The sequence below is a fragment of the Lissotriton vulgaris genome, chromosome 1_1, assembly GCF_964263255.1.
Source record: "Lissotriton vulgaris chromosome 1_1, aLisVul1.2, whole genome shotgun sequence".
In the NCBI taxonomy this organism is placed as follows: Eukaryota; Metazoa; Chordata; class Amphibia; order Caudata; family Salamandridae; genus Lissotriton; species Lissotriton vulgaris.
Window position 1 is genome coordinate 1,665,951,254 of NC_141685.1, and position 24,326 is coordinate 1,665,975,579.

General features: G+C 43.0%; 1 protein-coding gene across 1 annotated transcript in view; it reads right to left on the reverse strand.

Annotated features, from left to right (window-relative positions):
* UBE2H (ubiquitin conjugating enzyme E2 H) overlaps positions 1 to 17,587 on the reverse strand; it is a 385,627-nt gene extending 368,040 nt beyond the window's left edge. The window contains exon 1 of the mRNA XM_086918901.1: positions 17,384 to 17,587. Coding sequence (XP_086775027.1) covers positions 17,384 to 17,436 — 53 coding nt within the window. The 5' untranslated portion in view covers positions 17,437 to 17,587. The remainder of the gene's footprint in view (positions 1 to 17,383) is intronic.
* Between the last annotated feature and the right edge of the window lie 6,739 nt (positions 17,588 to 24,326).

Genomic DNA, 24,326 nt, shown 5'->3' on the forward strand with positions numbered 1-24,326 from the left:
GTTGGAGAGGGTGTCTTAAGAGTTTAACTGCCACTGTAGTTGATTAACCGTTAAAAACAAACATATCTATGGTAATGTTAGATTCCCTGCATAGGGCTGAGCTAAGACTGTTTGGCTTGGAGTGTGTCTGACCCCTCTGGAAGAGTACCAAACAGACACCTGGACCTGCTACATTGGGAATAAAGTGTAGATAACTTACTTTGGTGCGATTGTGGCCGATTCTTAGTGCTACTACAGAACACAGCGCCCTTAACCAAGGAGCTCTCAGAGGAGGTATCACTCATAGTTGGCAATGTCGTAAATCTTTAATTTGTACCATATATCAAATACCTTAAAGGAGGTCAAAGACGCAAATTTATAGTGCCTCTATACCGAAATCCTCTAAAAACCTACAGTGATGGAATCGAACAGCCAGGCTTATATGATTAGTTAAAAGAACAATGGACTCTGAAAGCAAGCTTGTGAAGTATAAGCCATACGCCCTGGTACACTAACTCGTGTCAGCCAACTCTCTCTACCTGCAAAAGCAGCAGCTTGGACCAAAAATACCCAGAAGTGCACTGTGCTGACAGAGCAAAGAATACAGTGACACATTTTCTCTACTCTACCCCTTGGAAGGGAGATAATGCATATTGGGGGTAAAGACCGATCTTGAATTTGAGGGTGGTAAATTCTATTAAGGATTCCATAGACCTTCTCACCTGCACGTGTGAACACAGTAGATTCTGCAATAGCACAATTTATTTGCAGTTTGGTGGAAGTAAAAGTCACGTAGTACTGTTTTCAGACAACTGCCTGCACATACTGACAGTCTAACAAGACACAGGTTTACATGTCTAAATAACATGCCCGTGGAGTCATCTTTAATGAAGGACTGGTTTCAATTAACTTAAAATCTATTATTCTAGTTTTATTGTGACCCAATATATTATTTCCATTTGGAGTGCACTACCGAATTTGTCAAAGGATTTCTCAATAAAAAGCACTACTCCCCATACAGCCTCTGCATAACATGTTTGCCTACCCAGTTGTTTTGAGATTGGAGGTGTCAGACTTCCACAAAATCCTTTTATATTTGTGAATCCCCAAACAGCAATAGAAGCAAGAACAGCAGAGCTCTGAATTAACAAGGATTAACCATTATCGCTTCCAAACCCACCCATTATCTTGCTATTAGCAAGTTGGCCAGTAGCAAAGAATAGACATGGTAATTGGACTAAACAGAAGTATCGTAGTCCGCATCTAATGCTCCTTCAGAGTTTCAATGGCAATCTAGTTAAAAGCAAAAAAAGATCAAGTTTGATCAAGGTGTTGCTCAACAAAAGCACCAAAAGGGAAGGTCATACACGGAGGTACTGGGCATATTCATTTTGAACAACCAATTAGGTTTCTCTGCCAGCATCAGAATCTGTGAATACTCTTTCTTCCAGCTATTCGTAAACCTGCTACCAGTATGTCTATCAACACCGTGCTCAGATCAACAGTGCGAACATTTGATTTTATTCTACAACTCCAAGAATACTGTGTGTAGGTCATTTGCTATTAACATACTTTTCAAAGCGAAATTCCCTTGCTCATGAACCACCCCTTCACTTGAATTGGTTCACCACATTGTTTTATATACGAAAGGAATGTATACATATTGTTCACCATGATGTGGTCTCCCCTTTAGGCTTCATCAAAGGTAACTTTTTTCAACTGGAAATGTGATATACAAAATTGGCAAAATGTCCCCAGGCTCCCTTCTCTGCTCTATCCTAGAAAAATAAAATGTAGAGATAAACCTCCGTCAGCTGTTACACTTTCATTCTTAATTCCAGACGGGAATCTTTAAAATTAAAATGAATTATTTTGGCAAATTGTATTAGCCTCAGGTATGTTATGTTAAAATAGTTCCTTCTGCTTTCTGGTGAATAATAGTGAACGGACGAATTGGTGCTTAGTCAGCCCCTATAACAGAATTTCCAACCATTGCACAATGTACCACGCAGTACAGGCAACACCCCACAAACCAGCCACCCATCACTATATCAAGGAAAGTAAAAGGCCAGCAGATACTGTTTAAGAGAAGGCAGGCATCATCTCAAAACCAACAGTAATGGAGAGATACCAGTGATAAAGCAAGATGTTCACTACCAGCCTGACCAGGACCCTAAGGGTCCTGATAAAAAAAGTCTGCGTTAAAAGAGATAAATGCACTTGGGTAAGTGTAATATTAGTGCCTTGGGTTTTCTGGTATGGGCATGCTTCTTTTACTCCTTGAAATGGGGGCCACAAATAAGCTAGCTAATTTAGAAATTGTATTAAATGCTTGAGCATTGGGAGAAAAAAGTGCATCAAAGCTGCATAAATTAACTATTAATTGTGCTTTAATATTCACTTCCATGAGAAGTTGAACCTCCGTCTACTGAAAGAACAAGATAAATAAATATTTAAGGTTAAAAAGAAACTGGATAGATGAGGCCCAAACTAGAGCTTAAGACCAGAGTGAAGTTTCTTTTCTGGGCTTTTGAGAGCTCATCTAATGCTGGGCAGCCACCAATAATGTCATTGTGTGGCTAGTATCAGTCAGACAGACTGAATAACCAGGTTATTACATTTTGGGAAAACTATTTTTTTTTCTAATGGCCTAGCAATTCCTAAATATGTACAAAGAATGAAAATGGGTTGTTTGGCGACATAATGAAAACAAGATGTTTAATACTGTTGCATTTATATCCAACATTGATGGAACATCCCTATGGTACCGACCACTTTCTGTGAAAAGGCAGACCTCTTCAGCAACCTTTGAAAGTGCAATCTTTACTACAGAACCAGGCCCACAAGAACCAACAATCAAAGCATGCACAAAAGCATGGTCCCATTTCAACAGTGTGTCCCGATGCAGGATGCTGGCTAGAAGCCCTATTTGTCGGCAGATAGCTGGTGCAATAGCCATAGTCAATTCTGAACTACAGGTAAATAGTCTATGCAGGCAACATTTTCTGAGGAGGAATGTAAGGAGCAAGTGTGTTTGTTTTATTCAGAAGATAGTCGCATAGCACTATTAGCTGGCTTAAAGGATCAGGTTCACAGAGGACACAGCCAGGTGACAGGAGCTGTAGAATGTTTGTCAAAATTAAGGCTACATCTACTTCTGGGTCGTCACCTGCAGCCAAAGTTAGTTTCAGAAATGTGCAATACATTTGACAAAAGTATTTCTATTCCAAGGGACATAGGTGGGGACGGGGCTTGGTGAGTAGACATTTGACAGTAAGATTACTGAAAAGTAGAATTAATGAATTACATCCCCACTGGCCTGCCCAGATGCATAATACCAAAGAGTAAACTGTAACTAGCCAAGTTCCACAATAAACAAAGTAAAAGAAAAAAATTGTTTTAAAATGTGTTTTCCAAAACCACAGGTCCTTAGTAGTGGTGGCATTTGAACATTACCACACTCAAAAGGTTGTTTAGTTCACAATGGCTGCTTGAATATCATTTGAAAGAGTTGACTTTATGGCCCGCAGGTAGACTGTGTGGAGAGGTCTAATAGAGCACAAGGTCGAAGTGTGAACCTAATTTAGCGTGAATACGCTCAAGGTATGCAGCTACAACCAAAGCCCTAGGTGGGCATAGAAACAGACAGGTGCCAGTGGAGCAGTAGCAATATGTGACTGAGGTGAGTACAGCTCTCTCAATTCCTCAGATTTGAGAAAGAGATTAACTGAAGGGGAAAAAACATGAAGGGGACAGATCAGAACTATGGGCACCTGTGAGACTACAATCAGACCCACAAGACAAGAGCACTTCCAAGTACACAGTAAACATATCCCTGAGTGGAAACTACTTTAAGTCTTGGGATACAATTAGTTTGAATGAAGATTGGAATATAAACTATAATTGATCCCCGTTTGACTACTGTAGCTTCTCTCCACAAATAGGAACCATTTTTCCCTTATTGTATTCCCAATTGTGTGCAGTTATTTTATGAGGTCTCTGTGTATGTTATATTAATGATTTTTGTTTGATTAATATTGTCATTGTTTAACGATTAGAATTAGATTTGTGATAGGGAAAGACCACAAGGACCTAATGACTACATTATACACTGTCTTATATATTTTTATTGACTTTCTGAATACATTTGTATATTTTTTATACTTTGTATTTTTTACATTTCCTCTCTGTTCAACTTACTGGTGTGTAAAGAGGGTCTGTGGCAAATTGATGCTTGGTGTGTGACATGTATCCAAAGGGGATCTCTTTTCAGACTTGTCTTTTTCTGGGACTCTACCCCTTTGGTTGTTGGGTCCCTCTCTCTTTGTTTAGAGTAGCCCTCAGAAGCCAACATTCTGCCAAGGACATGGCAAACAATCATACTTTCTTGAAAGAAAATGTGTTTCAAGCCACAAAGAGCCAGATAAATTTATGCTAACACCACATACAGATCACCCCCACTTTTCAACATTGGCTGCACCAGAGGCAATGGCGCACTCATGAGGGACAGCAGATAGAAGCCCTTGGTGATAGGTCCAACACATGCTGGTTTTCACTAGTAGTGACCATTTTTCAATCCCAAATGTAGAGATAAAGAGAACGCTGGGGAACTGGAAATAGAAGCTTCAAATGGCAACCTGCTGGACGGAAAGGGGAGGATGACCGAGTTGTTCGGTACCATTCTTAGAAATGTGGACATGGTTGAAAAGGCTGCACCAGTAGACCAGTGAATAAATAATGTGGAACAAAAGCAGTCTGCCACAGAAGCCTCTATGAAGGGAGACTCAAGAATGCACCAGGAAAGGACGACCTGGGCACAAAAGTATCGGAAGTCAAGTAGAGATGGATTGGCAAATGATCAGAGCAGTCTCCTTTCTTAAAGTTAATCTGGAGGCGCTGTAAAACAAGAGGGTTGCCTAATTAGAGGGCTGGCATTTGGCTAATTCCTCCTAATGATTCACTGGTAGAGGCAATGAAGGTGGTGTCTGCAGAGTACTGGCCCCTTCTGGTAATGAATATGGCAAACTTGTGAGAATGGCACACAGGCTCCAACCCAGAAATAAAGATTCCTGTAGACCGCAATGGTGAGGTAACCATAACTGTGGTCGTGCGAGACCCAGACGTGTGCAAATCTAGCCTGTGTAAGATGCCGGTCCTTAAAAAAAAAAAAAAAAAAAAAATTAAAAAAAGTCTACAGATTAAGGGAAGAAAAATCATTTTCACAGAGCTCTGCTCAGCAACGCAATTTCAGAAGTTGGATCTTCAGAAGTGCTACAGCAACTGTTGAATATAGCACAGCCTCCTCGATCTGATACTCGGCAGGGCATTTCTTTCTCCATTCGTTTTCAGAGAAAGACAAAATTAAGCTGCCCCAGTTGGATTTAGTTGGGGGAGGGCGGCCATATGGCACTATTATGACTTGTTCCGTTTAGTCTGATCCTAAGAGGGCTGTGAGGCTTATTTGAAGGCTGGTTCTTCATATAAAGGTTTAGATATTTATATGTTTAGTGTGATGTATTTGACGATTCAGGCGGTCTATTTTTACTTTTGTAAGGCAGACTGTGTGTTGGGCCCGTCTGTGATTACTGAAATCTGTTTAGATGTCTCTAATTGGAGGGCATTCACTGTTTTGTCTGCCCTTTGCAGTTTTAGAACAATAAAAAGTGAACTTTAAATGTGCATACAGTATTGTTAGGCAGCACCTGCAAGTGACAGTCACTTGGAATTTTAAAGCTCATATACAGCACTCATTTGGTTATATGAAGTTAAGTGGTATATCAGAAATAAGTGCAATTCCGGTCAATACGAATTCTATACAGTAAAATGCAGCAAAGCAAAACTTACACTGAACACTTGGCAATATTCAGTTAAACACCAAGCAATACATTTGATTACCTAGGATAGCCAAGCGACCTTATTATAAAAGAAATAAAAAAATAAAGCACATGTAGGCTGTTCAAAGTCTGTGAGAAAAAAAGCTTAACAAAAGTGTAAAAAAAAATGCAAGGAAAACTATATCTGGAGTGAAATCAAAAAGCCTGCACTGAAGAGGACCAAGCAGAGGTGTGTGCATGTGTGTTTTGAGTACAGCACTACTGATCTGCTACGTACAATAAAACTTCAAAAACTAACTTCATTCTGAAGTCATTGTTTTGGCCACAACTGCAAAAATATATTGTCCTTGTTACGCCAAAATTATTGGTAAAACAAAGTCAAACATAAAAAGGCATTCATATTCAAATCAGCACATCCGTGCGGAAAAAAACATAAAACCTTTTTCACCTCAAAGAGTCAGACTGGACTCCAGATGCTCCTTTAACTTGTGTTCTTTTCTTCGCCTCAGTCAATCAATGGATTTGTCGATGCAGGTTTTAAAAAGTACCGGCATTGAAGTTACAGAAAATATTTTTTTAAGCGTCCATTTTATTACTTCAATGGTGCACTTAGGGTCTCATCGCTGTTTACACGTGGGGCCTCCTCAAGGTCCTTGGCATATCTGCCAAAGTGCTGCTAGTTGGTTGGCCAAACACCAAACCAGGACTCTTCTATGGCATTCTGCAACTGGATTCTATTTTTCGACAACTGTGTTCTGTGCCACCCGAAACCAGTTTTACCAGTGCAAGGTGCGATAAAAATGGCAAATAAAGCCAGCTGCATAAAAATACTGACCTTGGACAAGTCAACGCTTTACTGCATTTTAACGGATTCAGCAATTAGTAACTAGCTTGGTTACATGGTGTGTGGGGGCTGAGATCGTGAAGCAAAAACTGACTGGAACCAGATGCTGAGGAAGTCAGGCCAGAGCCTTTATTTGGCTACGGTCACTAAGAGGCCTTCAATCTACCTATCTGTTAAGGGGTCAGTCAGCGAGTGTGTTGTCGCTCTTAAGAGTGCTGTAAAAGAAGAAGAATAAGCTTCTCACTGGTGAGTCAGACACTCTTAGTCCTCTGGCCTCTCGGATCCCACTTCCAAACTCTGGAAACACATCAGCAAGCAGAGCGACAATAGTGTCTGCTTACCCATAAGAGGCAGTAGTATCTTGTCCTACTCTACTCGGACCTCTACACACAACCCTCTTAAGGCAGTATCTGTACCTACTGGGCTACAAACCAATCAAGCCTCCAACACTTTGCCATCCTTAACACACAACTTGGGCTCATATTCCAATTAGGTTATAAGTGGTATTCTGCAATTTCCCTTACGCACTACTTCTACATGGTTCTGGTGTACTCTTGCAGAGGTGAAACCTTGCCAATGTAAGTCATATGAATGGGTGCTCTCAGCAAGCCCTGTTCCGATACCATGGCCGTTTCTCAGGCAAGCCTCCTACTCAAACAGTAACCCTTTTCTTGGCCCGTCACTGCTACATTCTAAACCTGAACAATAAAACAGGTGACAGTAACACACAAACAGGCAGTGGAGTGACAGCACCTATAAGTGGATACTTTTGTGGTACCTACTTCCGCTCCACCAGGGCCAGCAGTTTCTACCTACAAAGAGGCGCACCTAGCAAACTTTCTCCTGATTTGGTTACCTGCTTGACAACGAGTGGAGAGGGGGCATGGAGATTTTGAATTTTGTCCACCTTTAGCTACAAGCTTTGGCTTTTGTGGCACCTCAAGTTGACACTTTACCTAAACTAAAACATGCAACTGTGTCAGGCAACCAAGGAGCCTGAAGGAAATCTCTCCTTAAAGTACTTTTGATTCTTGGGCTCACTAACAAGAGTCAATGCCATAGTCGGTAAGGCCTCCTTGGAACGGAAGCCTTGCTTCCAACACTACTTATTGGAGCAGCACACTTGACCTTTTAACATTCAAGTACTATGTGGGAAAACGAAACAAACACAAGAACAAAGCTAGGGAATGACAGGCTGACAGAGGGATGTGACAGACACACTGATTAAGAGAAAAAGCCCAAGAAATGGGGCGGAGGAGAAAGGAATTACTACACCATGGTAAACTTCTTATACAAGCCATGCAAATTGAAAATAGGGATTTCATGAAGAATTATGGGGCACTCCCATTTAATAGTGTGCCTAGGGACACCTTAAGACCACACCTGGTCAAATGTAGAAATCTAGTTTGTTGGCCAGCCATTGGTAAAGGTGCGGGCTAAGGGAAGAGTCTTCAATGACCTGACTTCCAAATCCCAAAACAGCAGAAAGGGCTACAGATTCTGAATGTCAAGGAAGAGATGGGGTATGAGACATGAAGAGCATATGGCACAAACTGTTTTTAACTAAGGGGCTGTCTCTGGCATCTTTGCTCTTAGTCATTAAAAGTGGCTGAGCTTGGGTTTTATCACACTGCCAGTTACACACTGTTGAAGCCCATAAGCAAAGTTGATTCAGGTGGATTACTTTTGACCAAGGTGAGAGTATGTACGGATCCCATGGATCTGGACCTTTGAGGTCATAGGCTAACAATATGCTGTGGATTAAATCTGTAAGCCCTTGTAAAGTGGATTTCTTCCTTCATTGGATGGATTCCACGAAGTCTTCACTTTTGAATCTCAGTCTCGACAGGGTGACAGTAATTTTTGCACTCTGGAGTGTACCAAGTACAGAGGCCCTCTGATCCGTGTTTTTCGAGCACATTTCCAAGAAAGACCTCCAAGCAACAGCCCCACACAAAATAGGGCATGTAACAAGGAATCAACAGTCCTTACTGCCACAGAGTAGGCTTCCTCTTCAACAGGGTAGCAGAAGAAAGGGGAAAGTAACCGGTCACTCAGACACTAAAACATAAGAAGCAAGATAGTGTACCATTAAAGTTGTTTTTACCGAACAAAACAATGCGGTCTGGCAAGGAACCTGGGTTAGAGAAGCAATACCAAATATAGGAACTTGGTATGAAGCATCTTGCAACTTCAGGTGAAAGAACCACCACCAAAAAAAAAGCTGGTGTAGAGAGGAGAGCAAAAAAAATAAACGTGATGCTGGCATTAAGCTTACCATGGTGTAATGTCACTTCACTCTTCTAAAAAATAATGCAACTGTTAATGTTGTGTGTTCTTGCTCAGCCTATTTCTAGTGTTTAACACGTACATCAAAATTCACAGGTGAAGCACTGCTTTGGTAAAGGTGAGTATGTTAAATCTTTTTTTCTTATTTTTTCCTTTGCCCAAAACAATGTCTCTGAACTGAAACAGTTAACATTTCCCTTAAGAATTCTGTGAATCAGGTGTATTCGACAGCAGTCTCGCAGTATTCCCAGAGACACTGCTCACTGTGCATTACCCACCTCATTATCTTCACCAGTCCTACAATCAGGCTTTATCCTGCAGACAAAGATAGGGGGCTTTTCTCAAGAGGACAAAGCATTGAACTCCTGCATGGGCTAATTATACAACTATCACAATTCTTCTGTAAAGCATACAGTACTAAAAGCAATCTACATAGCTAGCAGTTGATACGTTTTTTGCACATACGTTTTCTTTAGGTTTAGAGATTTGATATTTTTTTGACCAACCCAGGCTTTTTTTTTTTTGCTTTAACTTGAGTAACTGGAAAACATGCAGAGGTGTCAACATCTACATGCCTTATTCGTAACAGCAGGAAATAGGATACAAGTGATGAGATTCCCTAATTTGAGGATAACAAAAAATAGAAAAACATAGTATTTTGCTTACCCAGAAATTATGGCAGTCTCCATGTGGTCAGAATTCTCTGGAGCAAACTATACTCCCATTGAAGGAACGAGGACTCAGAGTGTCTAAAACAAAGCAGTATTGTACATTTCTGCACACTTCCATATAATGAACCATCTAGAGAAGCTTTTAACACTAGGCAAATAATGTGTGCTCTCTCCTGGCAAACGCCCCATGGACTCATCTATTGAACAGATTGCCAACGAGGATTTTGCCACAACTTTCTGCAAAAGAGTGTAATTGCATACGAACATGGACTATACCTTTGAAAAAGCAATAAAGAAATTTAAATATTTTTTTTTTTTACTTTTTGCCGAAGAGGTTCTGCAAACAGGCCGGCTCATCCTGATGATACATACAAAGATGTGTAGAAAGGTCAAAGTAAAAACCGAAGGGAAACAACACTTCTGGTACTAGCGTTGTCCCCAACAGAACGAGCACCAGTGCAGAGAGCAAATTGTGATAGCCATTTGGTCTCCTCCCTAGTAGTAATGATCACCTCGACTGACTACGCCACTAGACCAGGTATGGTACCAAGGCAGAATACCCTGCCAAATAATACCAACCTCACTCAAGCAGTTACACTGGAGCCCAGCTTCCAACAACGAGCTCCCAAGTTAACACCTTAATTACCAAACCAGAATGAGTAGGGAAAAAAACTCATCCTGCTTGAAGTGAAAGAGTGCATAAAGCTCATGAGCATAATCTTCATATCAATAAAACCCGTCAGCTCAGCAGGCACTTGATGAAAACAGACAACCAGGTTCTGGGAAGAGCCAAAACACTTCTAGAAAGCACACTACGATTGGACTATACATTGGCTGAGCGAGCTTTCATGATTTTCATAGTGAAGAGTTGCCATGGGTATATCTTAGGAAGACTTTAATAATGTGTTCAGAGTGGCCCTGTTTTAGCATCAAAGGGCACACATAATTCTCAGTCCTTGACACTATACAAAGAACCTTTTCCACTTCACCCCATCTCACACTTTGTGACTGCTGCAGAAAGGTTAGATGTCACTGCAGAAATTGTCTCTTGCCAGAGTCGAAATGTATTAATGTCTGCTGGATACCAGACGAAGGTCCGAATCTCACATGGGGACACCAACCAAAACAAACAAAGAAGGTTAATAAGATAATTTAATTAATGAACCCTTGCCATAAAATATGGAACTGAAAGAACGACCGTGGTCAAGAAACTGAACCAGATTATTCGACTGTGACCCTTTATTCTTACAGAACTTTTGATTTCTCCAACTATAGATGCAAGACATTAAAGTGACATCTGTAAAAAATGAGGACTCATGTCCTGAAATTAAGGCATGCCTGAAAAATCTGAAATTTTGCTCACCCTCTCACACCCTTCAGGAGTAGACTTTTGCACCAAATAGAGGGAATGTTCATTCCTGTACTACACTCAGGTTGTTAGCCCATGCACAGAGAAATAGGAGCAACAACAGATGGTGCAAGTGATGAATCCCATAGAGAATTAAAGTAATGAATACAGGGAAGAACAGTGAAGTACTTGTAAACTCTTGAGTGGTTATAACCAATATCCTAACTAAACAAGCTCCAGAATGTAGATTTGAAGCAAAACCAAAGGGTATCGAGAGTAATAGTAAGTAATTGCTGTTAAAGCAGGATAAAAAGGTGCATCTTTATGCAGTTGTAGGTTAGGAAGTGTACACACACTTGCAAGACTCTAGGGCACTAGATAGACTCGAAGAAGGTATGCACCTATAACAATTTTTCTATTAAACAGAGGCTGCTTTTGCAGGTCTGTGGTTCAATGGTGGCATACACTTCTTTGGTCTTGCAGTCATGGGAGTAGCACGACAGGAATAAAGTATGGCATTGCTGTAATGCAGGACGACAAACATAGCTGGGGCAGTTAACCAGTGATCTTCTTTGATCCCTCTCCTCGTTACTAAAAATTATCACTAATTTTTAGAGAACAGCTGAGACCATGGGTGCCAAAAAAACAGAATGTTGGAGAGTGCTCATAAAAAAAAGAATTCTTCTTCTATGAGATGTCTCATATAATAGAAGAGGTAGATGTTTCCAAATTGTTCTTCAAAAAAAGAGGGACCTAGTTAAAACTATGATCTCCAACAAAACAGGTGGATCATTTTCTGGGGAGGTAATTCAACAGAGAACCTACTTTGAGATGCGTGCCCCTGACAGTGTGTCCATATCAGGCAGATGTAATGGTTGTTCTTCCGTAAATGCAACTGAAACAAAATAAGGCCGGTAAGAAGGAGTAAAGTGATACAGCTGTGGGAGTTGAAGCATGCCTACGCCTGTATATGTTTTAGTCTCAAAAGCAAGCCGAGTTGTTAAAAACAGGAAGCACTGGACTAAAGGTGAAATGCTGATCCTCAATAAGACCTTGGACGAGGAACTACAAACCATTTCCATTAGGTCCAAAGCAAGCTCCTCAGATGGTAGAGGATCCACAGGAGACTTGGTGACAAGCAGCGGGAGTTCAAGAAAACACAAGCTTAGCTGAAGCATTCTATGGTCCTTGCTTCAGGCAGTACCTGGCAGATTATTTCAGCTCAACACCAATATGGTTTCTGGGGCGGATTGCAATTTCAAGTACAAGGGATACTCATACTCAAACCAACTTACCTGAGGCTATTACCACTATTTAAGATCATGGACTCGTTCCTTCCAGTTCACAAGACAAGTATTTTACGGAGACAGTGACACTACAGACACTTATTTTGCTCTGGCAATAAAAAAAAAGTGTATTCAAATCTTAAAACGGAGCACTGGATTCCTCTCTGTGCCCTGTCCTGCTACCAAAAGTCTCCCCCTTTCACTGTTACTATGTCACAGAAAAGCAATAAAATCAGAGGCCACTGAAAAGACAGAAGACACACTCCACAATTGTAAGCTAGAATCTCCCAATGTCAAATGATCAAGTCAAACAACTTTACAGAGGCCACAAAGAGACCTGAAGGTTTAGAAAGCCCTGCCACTTCACAAAGATCCCTACCCTCTCAGATCACTTCACAAAGAAGGAGTACTGAAATAACTCCACAACACAAGTCCCAAACCCACAAGTGGTGACAACAAGGCGAATCTAATGACACCGGTACCGATTTAGACAAGTAAAAACACAAGAGGGGTGGATATGAGCAGTAAGACAGACACTTTGCTGTGGAGTGGGAACAGGAACACTCTCGCTTTTAGCCTTCTTTCTTATTAATTAACTCCAGGATATTGTCTCTGAAAGGCAGAGTATAGAAGAGAGGGTGCATGGAAAAGCCCAGCTGTGTCATTTAAACTGCAGTATAAGCCTTTCATTAGAAATATATAGAAAGATGTTACTTTTTACTGAAGGTAAAGGAAAAACTGATAAATGATACATAAAGCCCGAATTGAAACCTACAACTCGTGCCCCTGGGTTGGTATTTAAGCCACAAACAGAAGCTTTCAGTGTTGCAAAGAAGGTCACTGATGTGAACGCTTTTTATTTTTAACAGCTGTATTCCTGGCAGTTCAATGTGGATTTTTTTTAAATAAAGTATCCTTTTTAAGTTTATGCAACTGAAATACGTTTAAACAGTCAACAACATTTACAAAGCACGTGAGACAGTCATGAGAAAGTGGTATGGAAAATTAAAAGGGCGAGCGGTAAATAAGGTGGAGCATAGCAGAGGATAGAAATGAGTGTCCCAAATGCAACATGTGAATTGTGCACAAGGCCATCTAATATCGATATGGTGAAGTCAGGTTTAACAATATGTTTTAAACAACTAGCTACTTGGCTGGGGAGAGAAAATAAAATATGCGCAATATGCTTCATGGCAAATAACACTGTTTGCACACTTGCAAAGTTTATATAAAGTGTGTAAACATACCCCACCATGGAAAGGCTGCCATTTTCCAATGCACACAGCAACACAGTAATTATTACACGCAAACTAGTACATTGTGCTTTTGCTATGCTTATTCCTAAACAACATTTAGTAAGTGTACATGTTAGCGTTTTTTGCCTCGAAGCAATTTTCACGTTGGATGTGCCTTTGTTTTTGAATTCTGAAAAACACGAGTATGTGTGTGTCGACTTCACGAGATATTAAAAGTTAATCTCTGTAGTAAATGGGATGCCCACGATCCTAATCCGCGGGCTACAATACAGGAGGGGCTCTTGTAAGCCATACACTCTTTAACAGCACAATTAAGGACGACTGAAACAACTGCATACAAATTCGTTTTTTTTTCCGGGCGTGTTCTTTAGTGCCCTAAGCACCTGCTGGATGAAGTCATAGGTGTCACAACCTCATTTCCTCGTTGCACAAATTTCACATTAAGATTACAAGCGGGGCATTTCTTCCTCAGCTCGTGATACAGAAATTATTGTTCTACAGCTACAAGAAAGTACTGTTTCAGTTCGCGGGTCTGATCCAAAATGAACAACTGGATCCCCACAGGTCTAGCTGCAATGGTAAAAAAAAAAAAAAAACGTTGGTTTATACAAAATATTCTGCTTTGCTAAGAAGTGTATGCTATTAAAAACCCCTCAAAGTAAGCGCTGAAATTCTAATCAGGTCTAAAGGATGTCCAGAAAAAACCCTCCTACCGGTGCTCAAGTGTCTACATCTACAGTTGAGAGCCGAATAAAAAAGTTATATGGCTAATGTGCGAGAGCTCAAGCAAGGTAAAATTGGAGATGTGATGTGCCAACCATATGCCACAGAAACGTGAAATATTTTGCAGAAGTAAATACGATTAGGCACAAGCGAAAGTTGCCACGCGTAAAGTTATAAGTGATTACAGGTGGAAGGGCAGCAAGACAATGCGTGTACTTTTAAGTCTAAACGTTCACAGGCTGTAGAGTAGAGTACATTAAAGCATTCAGAGTAATCAGCCATAATATCAGGTAAAACGTGCTGAAATCTGCAATACACTCTCAATACTAGCATGTGCCTGACTCCACGATCGCATTCAACTAAAGAGGAAGCCGCAGACTCCCCGTCCGAGCCCTGTGTGCCAGCACAGCTGTACTCCAGGCTCTGCCCTGTTACGGCTCACACGGTGTTTGTTCAGCTAGACTCCCCCGGGCCCACAGAGCCCCCACTCGTCCCCGAGGCTGGAAGAAGCATGTTCTTGTCACTTCAATCAGCTGTTCCACTGGCTCCTCCCCTCTCCATGCTTCCGGGTAGTAACAGGCTATCCAATCGGAGCAAGCGGACGGACCCTAGTCCTTGCCCCCGAGAGAGACTTTGCCCAAGCACCAGATACCATACAGCAAAGTAGGATGGGGGAGGGGTCAGGACCCATTTTCTGAACTGTGTGAACTCGACACCACCCAGACTCAATGGTAACTGGTACAATGCAAGAACATCAGCCAACAGGTCTCCCCCTGAATGTGCTGCCTACGGTCACAGCCGACAACCAAACAGCCTCTCATTTGCACTATGCAGAATTTTAAAGAAATATTTGCTGGTCTAGACAGGTTCGGAATCACTTTCTCAGCTCACCCACCAAATGTAAACTAAAGAAGGCCACACAATAAATATCTTATTATAGCAATAGTTTCGGGTGTTTAGTGCAAGTTCAAAAGTCAGAGCTGGGCAAGTTGTTTCGTGTTGAATTGAGAGTTTTGTACTTAATAAATCACCACGTAGGTTCCACCCAGTGTTTCCTGAAGTCGGCTACTGTCCCTACAAGGTTAACACACAGACCTGCCGGTCCTAAATGCGCGTGCGTAGAAAGTGGGAGAAAACGTACGCATCAAAAGAACAGCCCTTCTGCAAAGTGAAGAAAAAACAACGATTCTAGCAAAACTAATAAAGACTAACAATGTATATAAAACACGTTCTCGATTATCAGTGAAATAAACAGGCGAATCACTTCACATCTTAAAATAGAATAGCTGAAGGAAGGGAAAAAGAAACACGAAAGACGGCGACAACAGACAAATACGAACTAGGGGGAGGGGTCTAAGAGAAAAACAACTCCAAAAACTTTGCCTTCACGCCAGCCCAACTGGAACATGACAATTAAAAAGGTTTGGCTATATTGAACTTCATAAGACGCGGTCATTTCTTTCTCGTTTTCGTGAGAGTAAAACTGACAAAAGTGCTTTAAAATACCCTCATTTTAGGTCTGGGTAGATTTGCACAAGTAACAAGGCAATAATACATATGAAATGGAAATGCACTGTTTGCTGGAAGGTATCACCCCCTCCCCCAGAAATAGCAGGTTACCTAATCTATCTGGCAACAGCTAAAAGGGAACAAAGGAAGCAGCTTCTAGTAGGTCGACTGCGGCCTTTCCCCCCATTTCCTCTCGACACTGGTTATTTTCCACCCTATTTTAATGCGCGCACGACCTATAGATTAAAATATGCCTTCAGAGGGCAATCCAAAACAAAGCTATATATAGCTCGATTCTCTCTGCTCAACTGAGATGGCATGTCACCATTTTTCAGTTCTTGAAATCATAACGACACAACTGAACCCTATTTTGTAAAGAACACACGTCAAAAGCAATCGACAGGACCATGTAGATCGATGTTTAATTGAAAAATCAATTCATTTCACCCCTTTCCCTTTCTATCAATCAAACAATCCCGAGGGGTGTCACTGTTTACGTTTTTGAAAGGGGTGGGGGAGCGGTAGACGTGTCGTATTTTCCTTGCTGCAAAGCATACCACAACCATAAAGCACAGGAATATATAGCATACATTCATCTCTTTCGACAATTTCAAATGGCTCAATTTATTCTTCGTGTTGAGTGTCACGACATGAAATTTAATTGTTTACATTATTATAAACTACATTTATCAAGACACAAACCAGTTGCGTATATAACAATATTTATCTTCCAAAGTTAACCCCCGCCCCTGTACAGGTACGGTCTTTATATAATGTAAATAACCACTTGGACCAGCAGCGTTAGACGCAGAGACGTTTCAAAATTACGCCGCTGGGGGAGGGGCATAGCTGAAAGTGCCCTCTCACCTAAATTGGTATTGTGTATTTATACCGGATCTATGACGATGAAAAAGATAGCCTTCTCGATTTTCAGGGTGAATCAGAACAGACAAAACATGTAAAGCAGAACTCAAGGAAGGCTGAGGATACACAAAGGGTCCCTTTTCGTTATAGAAGGAACATTCTTATTTTCTAGGATACTACTTGCACGGTGCTTGGAACAGAGAGCGATGTCCACGACCCCAATACCAACACACTTGTGGGCAACATAAGACACTGAAATATATGGCACCAAATGCCTACAGCTCATAAATATAGTCTCGTATCATCAGAAAGTAGATGGCATGGGTTCCAAAACAATAACATTACTGTGAAAGGAGTGGTGGGAGTGAGTGGGGGGCGCAATCAATTAAAGCCACCACTGAGTGGCAACAGCAGAGACTGACAGCTATGGAATACCACAATTTCCCAGTGCAAAAAAAGAGGGTACCCCAATAAAAGTCAAAGACAACATATCCAGCTGAAGCCTCTACTCCATAGAGCAACACATATATGTAAGAAGTATCAGTGATTCAATTTCCGTACATTTAGAAAGAAAAGAGAGCCACTCCATTAAGGGGCAGTTCTAATGGTTCACAGGGGGTACTGATGAACCTGAGTAGTACGTTTGTAGTGTATGCATGTGGAAGAGGCTAGAAGGCCCATCATTATCACGCATCCCTTCTGGTTTGGTTGACATGAGCAACAGACAGTACCCCGGCCCCAATGGAACAGCTGAGCTGCTTTGCTGTTATGGAAGGATACAGTTTGACGACATCAGTGTCCATCCGTCTCTTGCCCGGGCTTGGCGAAGACATGGTGCCCCCTCTCCTTCCTGCTGTTCCTGGTCACACGTTCCCTGAAGAGGAGGCTCCTCCTCCGGCGTCTCAGGTCCCCCTATGTCTTCTACGCGGAGGAATGGCCTCTAGGCCGAAGAAATACCAGTGGGGCCCTTACACGTAAGTAGGGGCCCCGTAAATCCGGCACTGGAACAAGTGCCCCCTCCAAAAAAATGAACAAGAGCCACTACAAAAATTCTAATAAGGGCTCCGGGGAAAGAAAGAAGAATGGAAGCAATGAGGGACGCAATTCGAAACAGGGCTAAACAAGATACCTTTGGGAAAATCCTACAACAAAATAAAGGGACCCAGAATTAAAGCAGATCCTACTTGAAAAATTACATGGGTCACAGCATTAGTGCCAAATATTGATGCCCCAGTAGTGACAGAGAACCCCAGTAGTAACAGAGGATCCTGTACTACCCGGGCTCTTAGAGTGTCAGGGGCCACGGGTCCCTAATGGTGCTAGAGCCACCCGGCGATGACTTGTGTCCTTAGTAATACACAAAACCCTGGCGGTGTCTGGGGCGACAATAGTTAAAAGCAGCACCCACAGAGATGCCCAGCGCCATCCGCGTTCTTTGAAACCACCCCGTGACCTGATGTCCCCCGCTGCTGTCACAGGCCCAAGACCTCCCCTGCTTGCGCTCTCTCCAGCCGCCGCTGCCCGTCTCCCTCCGCTGCTTCTGACTGTCTATAGACAGCAGCAACACCAGCCTCCCCCACCGCTCCCTCCACCTCCTGCGCAGCACGTCACCAATAGTGACGTTTTTGCCGCCACGGAGCAAACTGGGATTTGTAGTCCAATGCCACTGATAATGAAGTAAAATAAGTAAGTAATGTCCAACTGACCCTTAGAAAAATACTGTAATGGAGCACCGGAGAAAGGTCTATTAAATAATTTTACTCTGTGCCGAGTGGAGAATATACTGAGTCAACAGCAATCGACAACGGTGAAAACAAGAAACTACCATGAACAAGGAAGAGAGACTAACGTTTTGCGAGCGTCCGGCGCAGCCCTAAGCTGCTCGTCAACTAGGCTGCCATCTTGAGATGGAAACATCACAGTAAAGTCAAACATACAATGTCCCGTTAAAAAAAGACTGCAAATCTCATTCTTTTAGCAATTTTTTCTAATACTACATAAAAAATTCAACAAGTTGCTTCATTTGAAAAAATATACATTTTGTTATCAATGATACACAGTGTGAATATCCATTAACAAAAATCTTAAAACACACTGTGCAACACTAGTCTGGCAACAACAAACAAACAATTACCTAACTTCGACAACCTTTTCTACACTATTGCGTTTCATTTTCTTTATGTCGAGGACCTTCCTTTGTGTACAACAGGGACTGCGCCAAGTTCAAAATAGTCACCACACCGACGTATATGCAGCTTCCATTCTTTAATCAATTCTATTTTTGGTAGTAGGCTTATTAGAGACACGTCGCCGGGGTGGCCATGTTGGAACGGGTTAGTTTGAAGGGCCAATTGAGGCGCACTTACACGGTACAATGGGTCTCCGGTATTTTGCAATCTTGAGGAAGTGGAAAGTTACTGATTATTGTCACGCACACTTTTGACAAGCTTGAGATTTGTGGCGGTAGTACTACAAGTCCTTGCTTTAATACAGATATTAATTTGAACACGGGCCTGAACCTTCTATGCACAGAAGTCTTTACTTTGCCAATGTGATTAATAGGATCACACATTTCTTCTATGGCTGCCATAGTATGCCTCTGTTATGTGTTTCTCCTGTGAAGCTTACATTCTTTAGAGTGTATTATTGCCACCCATAGTTTTTTTTTTAGGTTTGAGTCAGCAAGTGCTTGCGCTAGCCCAAGTTCAAGTTCGAGCATTTATATAGCGCGCTACTCACCCAGGGGGTCTCAAGGCGCTTGGGGAAGGGGTTCATTATTTGTCGAATAGCCAGGTTTTGAGTTCTTTTCTGAAGGAGATGTGGTTTTGAGTAAGGCGGAGGTGAGTGGGGAGTGAGTTCCAGGTCTTGGCAGCGAGGAAGGAGAAGGATCTGCCACCCATGGTGGATTTTCGGATGCGCGGGACTGCAGCGAGGGCTTGATTGGACGATCTTAGTTGGCGGGTGGGTTTGTAGAAGGACAGTCGTGTGTTGAGGCATTCGGGTCCTTGATTGTAGAGGGCCTTGTGTGCGTGGGTGAGAAGGCGGAATGTAATTCTTTTGTTGACGGGAAGCCAGTGGAGGTCTTTTAGGTGTCTGGTGATGTGATCTTGGCGAGGGATGTCTAATATGAGTCTCGCTGATGCGTTTTGGATGCGTTGGAGTTTTTTCTGTAATTTTGCTGTGATTCCAGCGTAGAGTGTGTTACCATAATCCAGTCGACTCGTGACCAGTGCGTGGGTGACAGTCTTTCTTGTCTCGAGGGGGATCCAGCGGAAGATCTTTTTGAGAATGCGGAGTACGTTGAAGCAGGAGGATGAGACTGCGTTGACTTGTCTGGACATCGAGAGAGAGGAGTCTAGGATGAAGCCAAGGTTGCGAGCATGGTCTGTGGGTGTGGGTGCTGTGCCCAGAGCGGAAGGCCACCAAGAGTCGTCCCAAGCAGCGGGGGAAGATCCTAGGATGAGCACCTCCGTTTTGTCTGAGTTGAGTTTTAGACGGCTATGTTTCATCCATTCGGCTACTTCTTTCATGCCTTCGTGAAGGTTGGTTTTGGCGGTGTTAGGGTCTTTGGTGAGGGAAAGGATTAACTGGGTGTCGTCGGCGTAAGAGATGATGTTGAGGTTGTGTTGACGCGCGATGGAGGCAAGTGGACTCATGTAGACATTGAAGAGGGTGGGACTGAGTGAAGATCCTTGTGGTACGCCACAGATGACTTCGGTGGCCTCTGAGTTGAATGGGGGAAGTCGGACTCTTTGAGTTCTCCCAGCGAGGAATGAGTTGATCCAGTCCAAGGCTTTTCCATGTATGCCGATGTTGCTGAGGCGTTGTATGAGGGTGCTGTGGCAGACTGTGTCGTAATTGGCATGGCCGCGTTAGCGATTAGCTGAAACTACACGTTGTCCTCCTTCTCTTGGCTATATACGAAAACGCCATTTTGAATGTTGCGGCGGCCATCTTAGACCATAAGCGGCCTCGTGGCCGGCGTGCCCTTTAGTCCATTGTCCGTTTCACTGACCACTTCAGTCTGCCCAGCAACAGGCTATTTTTAGTACTGGTCAAGCTTGCACATGCGCAGTCCCGACTGACCAGTGAGCCTTTAGGAATGTGCGTCAAACTGACCAGCGGAGTTGTACCCCCTCCAATGAGCTGGCTGTATTCCAAAACATGACCATATATGTCCCTAAAATGTGTTCTAACTTGTGCCGCCTATCTTTTATTGCCCCAAAACTGTATATAAATCGGGGTCACACCGGTGTTCGGTGTGATACCTCTTGCATTACCGAAGGGTGCTGTTTGAGTGTACCACCACCCCATGGGGTCTTAATAAACTTGTTCTTTGCCTTTTACAGTTTCCGTGCCAACAGTTCTTGAGTGTAAGTGGGTTATCTTCGGAGCATGTAGGCCTTGGGAACCCTTATTACTTCAAATTGGCGACCACGAAGGGACTCATCGGCGACTCGGATGCCCGAAGGAGAGGTCGTGACGAAGGCTTGGAAACTCGCCATGGACGCGCGCTGCCACTGAGTGACCCGAGTCTTGGCTCCCACGGTGTTTCTTCCTTTCCTTCCGATCTGACCTTCCAGGTGGCGCCGGTCTCCGACTGAGTTTTCGAGTGTCTGTGTTGCTGGGAAAGTGCCGTTTGGCTGATTTGATTACAAGACCTTGGCAGTTGGAATCTGGACATTTGAGAATTTGGGTAAGATTTGTGTTCGGTAAGGTAGTCTTCGGACGCTTACTGAAGTTCTATGATTTGTGATCGGTAAGGTAGTCCTTGGACGCTTGCCGAAGTCCTACGATCTACGTTTTGATTTGAGTTAGCTAACATTGTGACTTTGTGATCTTTGAACTTATATGTGTAGTGCACTTCACATAGGCAGGCATGTAGAGATGTTTCTCTAACTTTGTTTTTTTTTTTCCTCTGAGCGGCACACTTGTGTGAAGTACTGTAAGTGCCATTTTGTGTGGTGTCACGCTTTCGTGATACTTTTTGAACATGCCGGTTTTCAGCACACTCCGAGGGATGTGCTGCCTTGGAGATGGTACCACAATTAGGTTAGCGGAAGCACAGCCGGCTCCCCCAGAAGGAACACCAAATCGCGAGATGTACATCAAACTTGGCCTTCCCCCTATTATGTACAGCAAATTATGGCATAAGTATACAAAGGCCGATCCTGAATTGCAATGGCCTCTACATGGGTCGTTCAATTTACGAAAAGTACAGTTTGTGGAGCAATGTTTGTTTCAACGCAGGTCTAGACAAAACATGTTTGATTGTGTGCGAATGTGGGAGAAAGCGGTGCGTGAGCGTATGAAGCGTGAAGTTGCCTTGGCGGACAAAGAGCAGCGCAAGGCTGCTCGGGATAAGGCTTTACAGCTTGAGGAGAAGGAGGCTCAGGAGAAGAAAGAGAGGGAGGAACGGGAACGTAAATTGCAAACGACTGGTCAATTTCCCATTCGCCGGCCGCTTTATCCTGTCCTTAATAATGAAATTGATGATTTTTCATTGCTAGATCGGTCACCGCCTCCGTACGTTTCGCCGACGGCACCAGCTGCAGATTCGGAGGATGATGGACAGGATAAGTCGGAACAGAAGGGTGTATCTGCTCTCAGGTTTACTGCGGAGAGGTCCGCACATTTACGCAGTTGGGCTCGTAAAGTGAATAAGAAATGTGTTTCTCAGGATGAGTTGCTTGCGGAGAAGAGGGCGTGGTCGGATCTTGAATTAATGTATTTTCTGTCTAGTTTGGCGGATTAAGTTGTTGCCGCGTATCGTGAACTTTCAGACACGTTAGAACCTAAATCGTTGTCAGTGTATCGTGAGAATTTGGTTAAAGGTGTATTTGATCTTGCAGATGTTGACGACCTATTCACGCAACTGATCCGGCTGCGAGACGAGACTACCAGACTGCGGGAGGAGCGGAAAAGGAGGCAAAAGGAGTCTGAATCGGAGAATAACGGGCAGATTAAGGAGTGTTCTCTCCGGGGTTCAGATAAGAGTTTTGCATTGCATGTTATGCCTATGCGTGAAGCCGCGCCCTTGTATGTTCCACCTAAAGGGGAAGGTACAGATGATGATAAATCGTCAAAGGATGCGAAAGGGTATTTTGTATATAACTGGGTATACACGCCTTGGAATAGAGCAGATGTTATGGCGTTGAAAAATTCTCTACCTGATCTTTGGAAAAATCCGGCGGCATTTTATGAAGGGGTGGAAGGGGCTATTTCATCTTGTGTGATGACTCTTGTTGATATAGATTTGTTCTTTGGGCTAATTCTACCACCTGATATGTGGAGACAAATTCGTAAAAATAATGATGAAACAATATTGGGGGGCACATGGAAAGAAATAAATGCTGCCGATCTAGATAGGGAACCGGCATGTAAGCCTTGTCAGTTAATTCTAGATCTTCCGGCAGCTATCTTGATTAAATTAAAGACGCTTGTTCCCTCTAAAAAGATCAATTGGACTATGCTAACTTCGTGCAAACAGAAACCCGATGAAACAGTTTCAGATTTCTTTACACGTTTCGAGGAGGCATTCCATGATTACAGTGGTCAATCTTTAACAGACAATACGGGTCGGCATCTGTTTGTAGATAAGTATGTAGCTAATCTCCTACCGGAGATTGCAAAACGATTGAAGTCGAGTGAAAGTTCCTGGGCCACGGCGACCCCTGCGTCCTTGTTAACTATGGCTCAGTATTATGAGCGGCAGGAATTGGAGGCTAAAGAAAGTGTTGAGAAAAAGGCGAAGGAATTGAAAACGAAGGTGATGTTGGCGCAGGTTCGGGGAACACAGGGTAGAGGGAATGATAGAGGTAGACGAGGTGGAGGGAATACGTCATATGGTCGTACGGATATAGCGGAGGATCAGTGTGCTTATTGTAAGGAGTTTGGGCATTGGGCTGATGATTGTCCGGTACTTCGTGAGCAGCGTAGTCAGCGTGGTCGAGGAGGTGGTAGGTCGAGAGGAGGTTATACGGGAGCGAGAGGTGGCGGAAGTGATCGTGGAAGAGTTGAGGAGAGGGGCCGTGGCCAGGATGAGCGAAACACGTTTGATAGACGAAATCAATATCAGATTTCGGAGGGTGAGAATGTGGAGCACCAGGATTATGTGCATGCATAGGACTGCGTAGGATGGGGTAAGGAATCAATTGAAGTGCCGGTAGATCAGCAGGGTCCATATGTAACAGCGGGTATTCTGGGCTCTACTGATCAATTTCTAGTCGACACAGGAGCTACACGTAGCGCTTTGTCGAAAAACTTGGTTCCGAGGGCTCCCCTGTCTGGCGAAATGATTACATGTGTAGGGTTCGATGGCACACCCTCCCCTAGCCCATTGTCAAAGCCCCTTGCACTATGTCTTGACAAATATTTCAGTTTTGGTCAATTTTTGTTATCACCCCATACGCCAGATAATATCCTGGGTATTGATTTGCTTAAATATTTTCGAGCAACGATACGGTGCGCTCCTGAGGGAGTGCGGGTTATCCTGAATGACAATTATCCTGACCCCGACAGGTTTTATGCTATTTTAGATATTCCAGCTTTGGCCTCTCTACCGCATACGTTATGGGCGACCTCAGATACGGATGTGGGAGAGATGCGTATTCCACCAATACACATTACTGTTCAGGAGGGGGCCCGCTACCACGAGTGCCACAGTATAAGATTTCTAGAGAAGGTGAAATTGCATTGACACATATTGTTCAGGATTTAATTT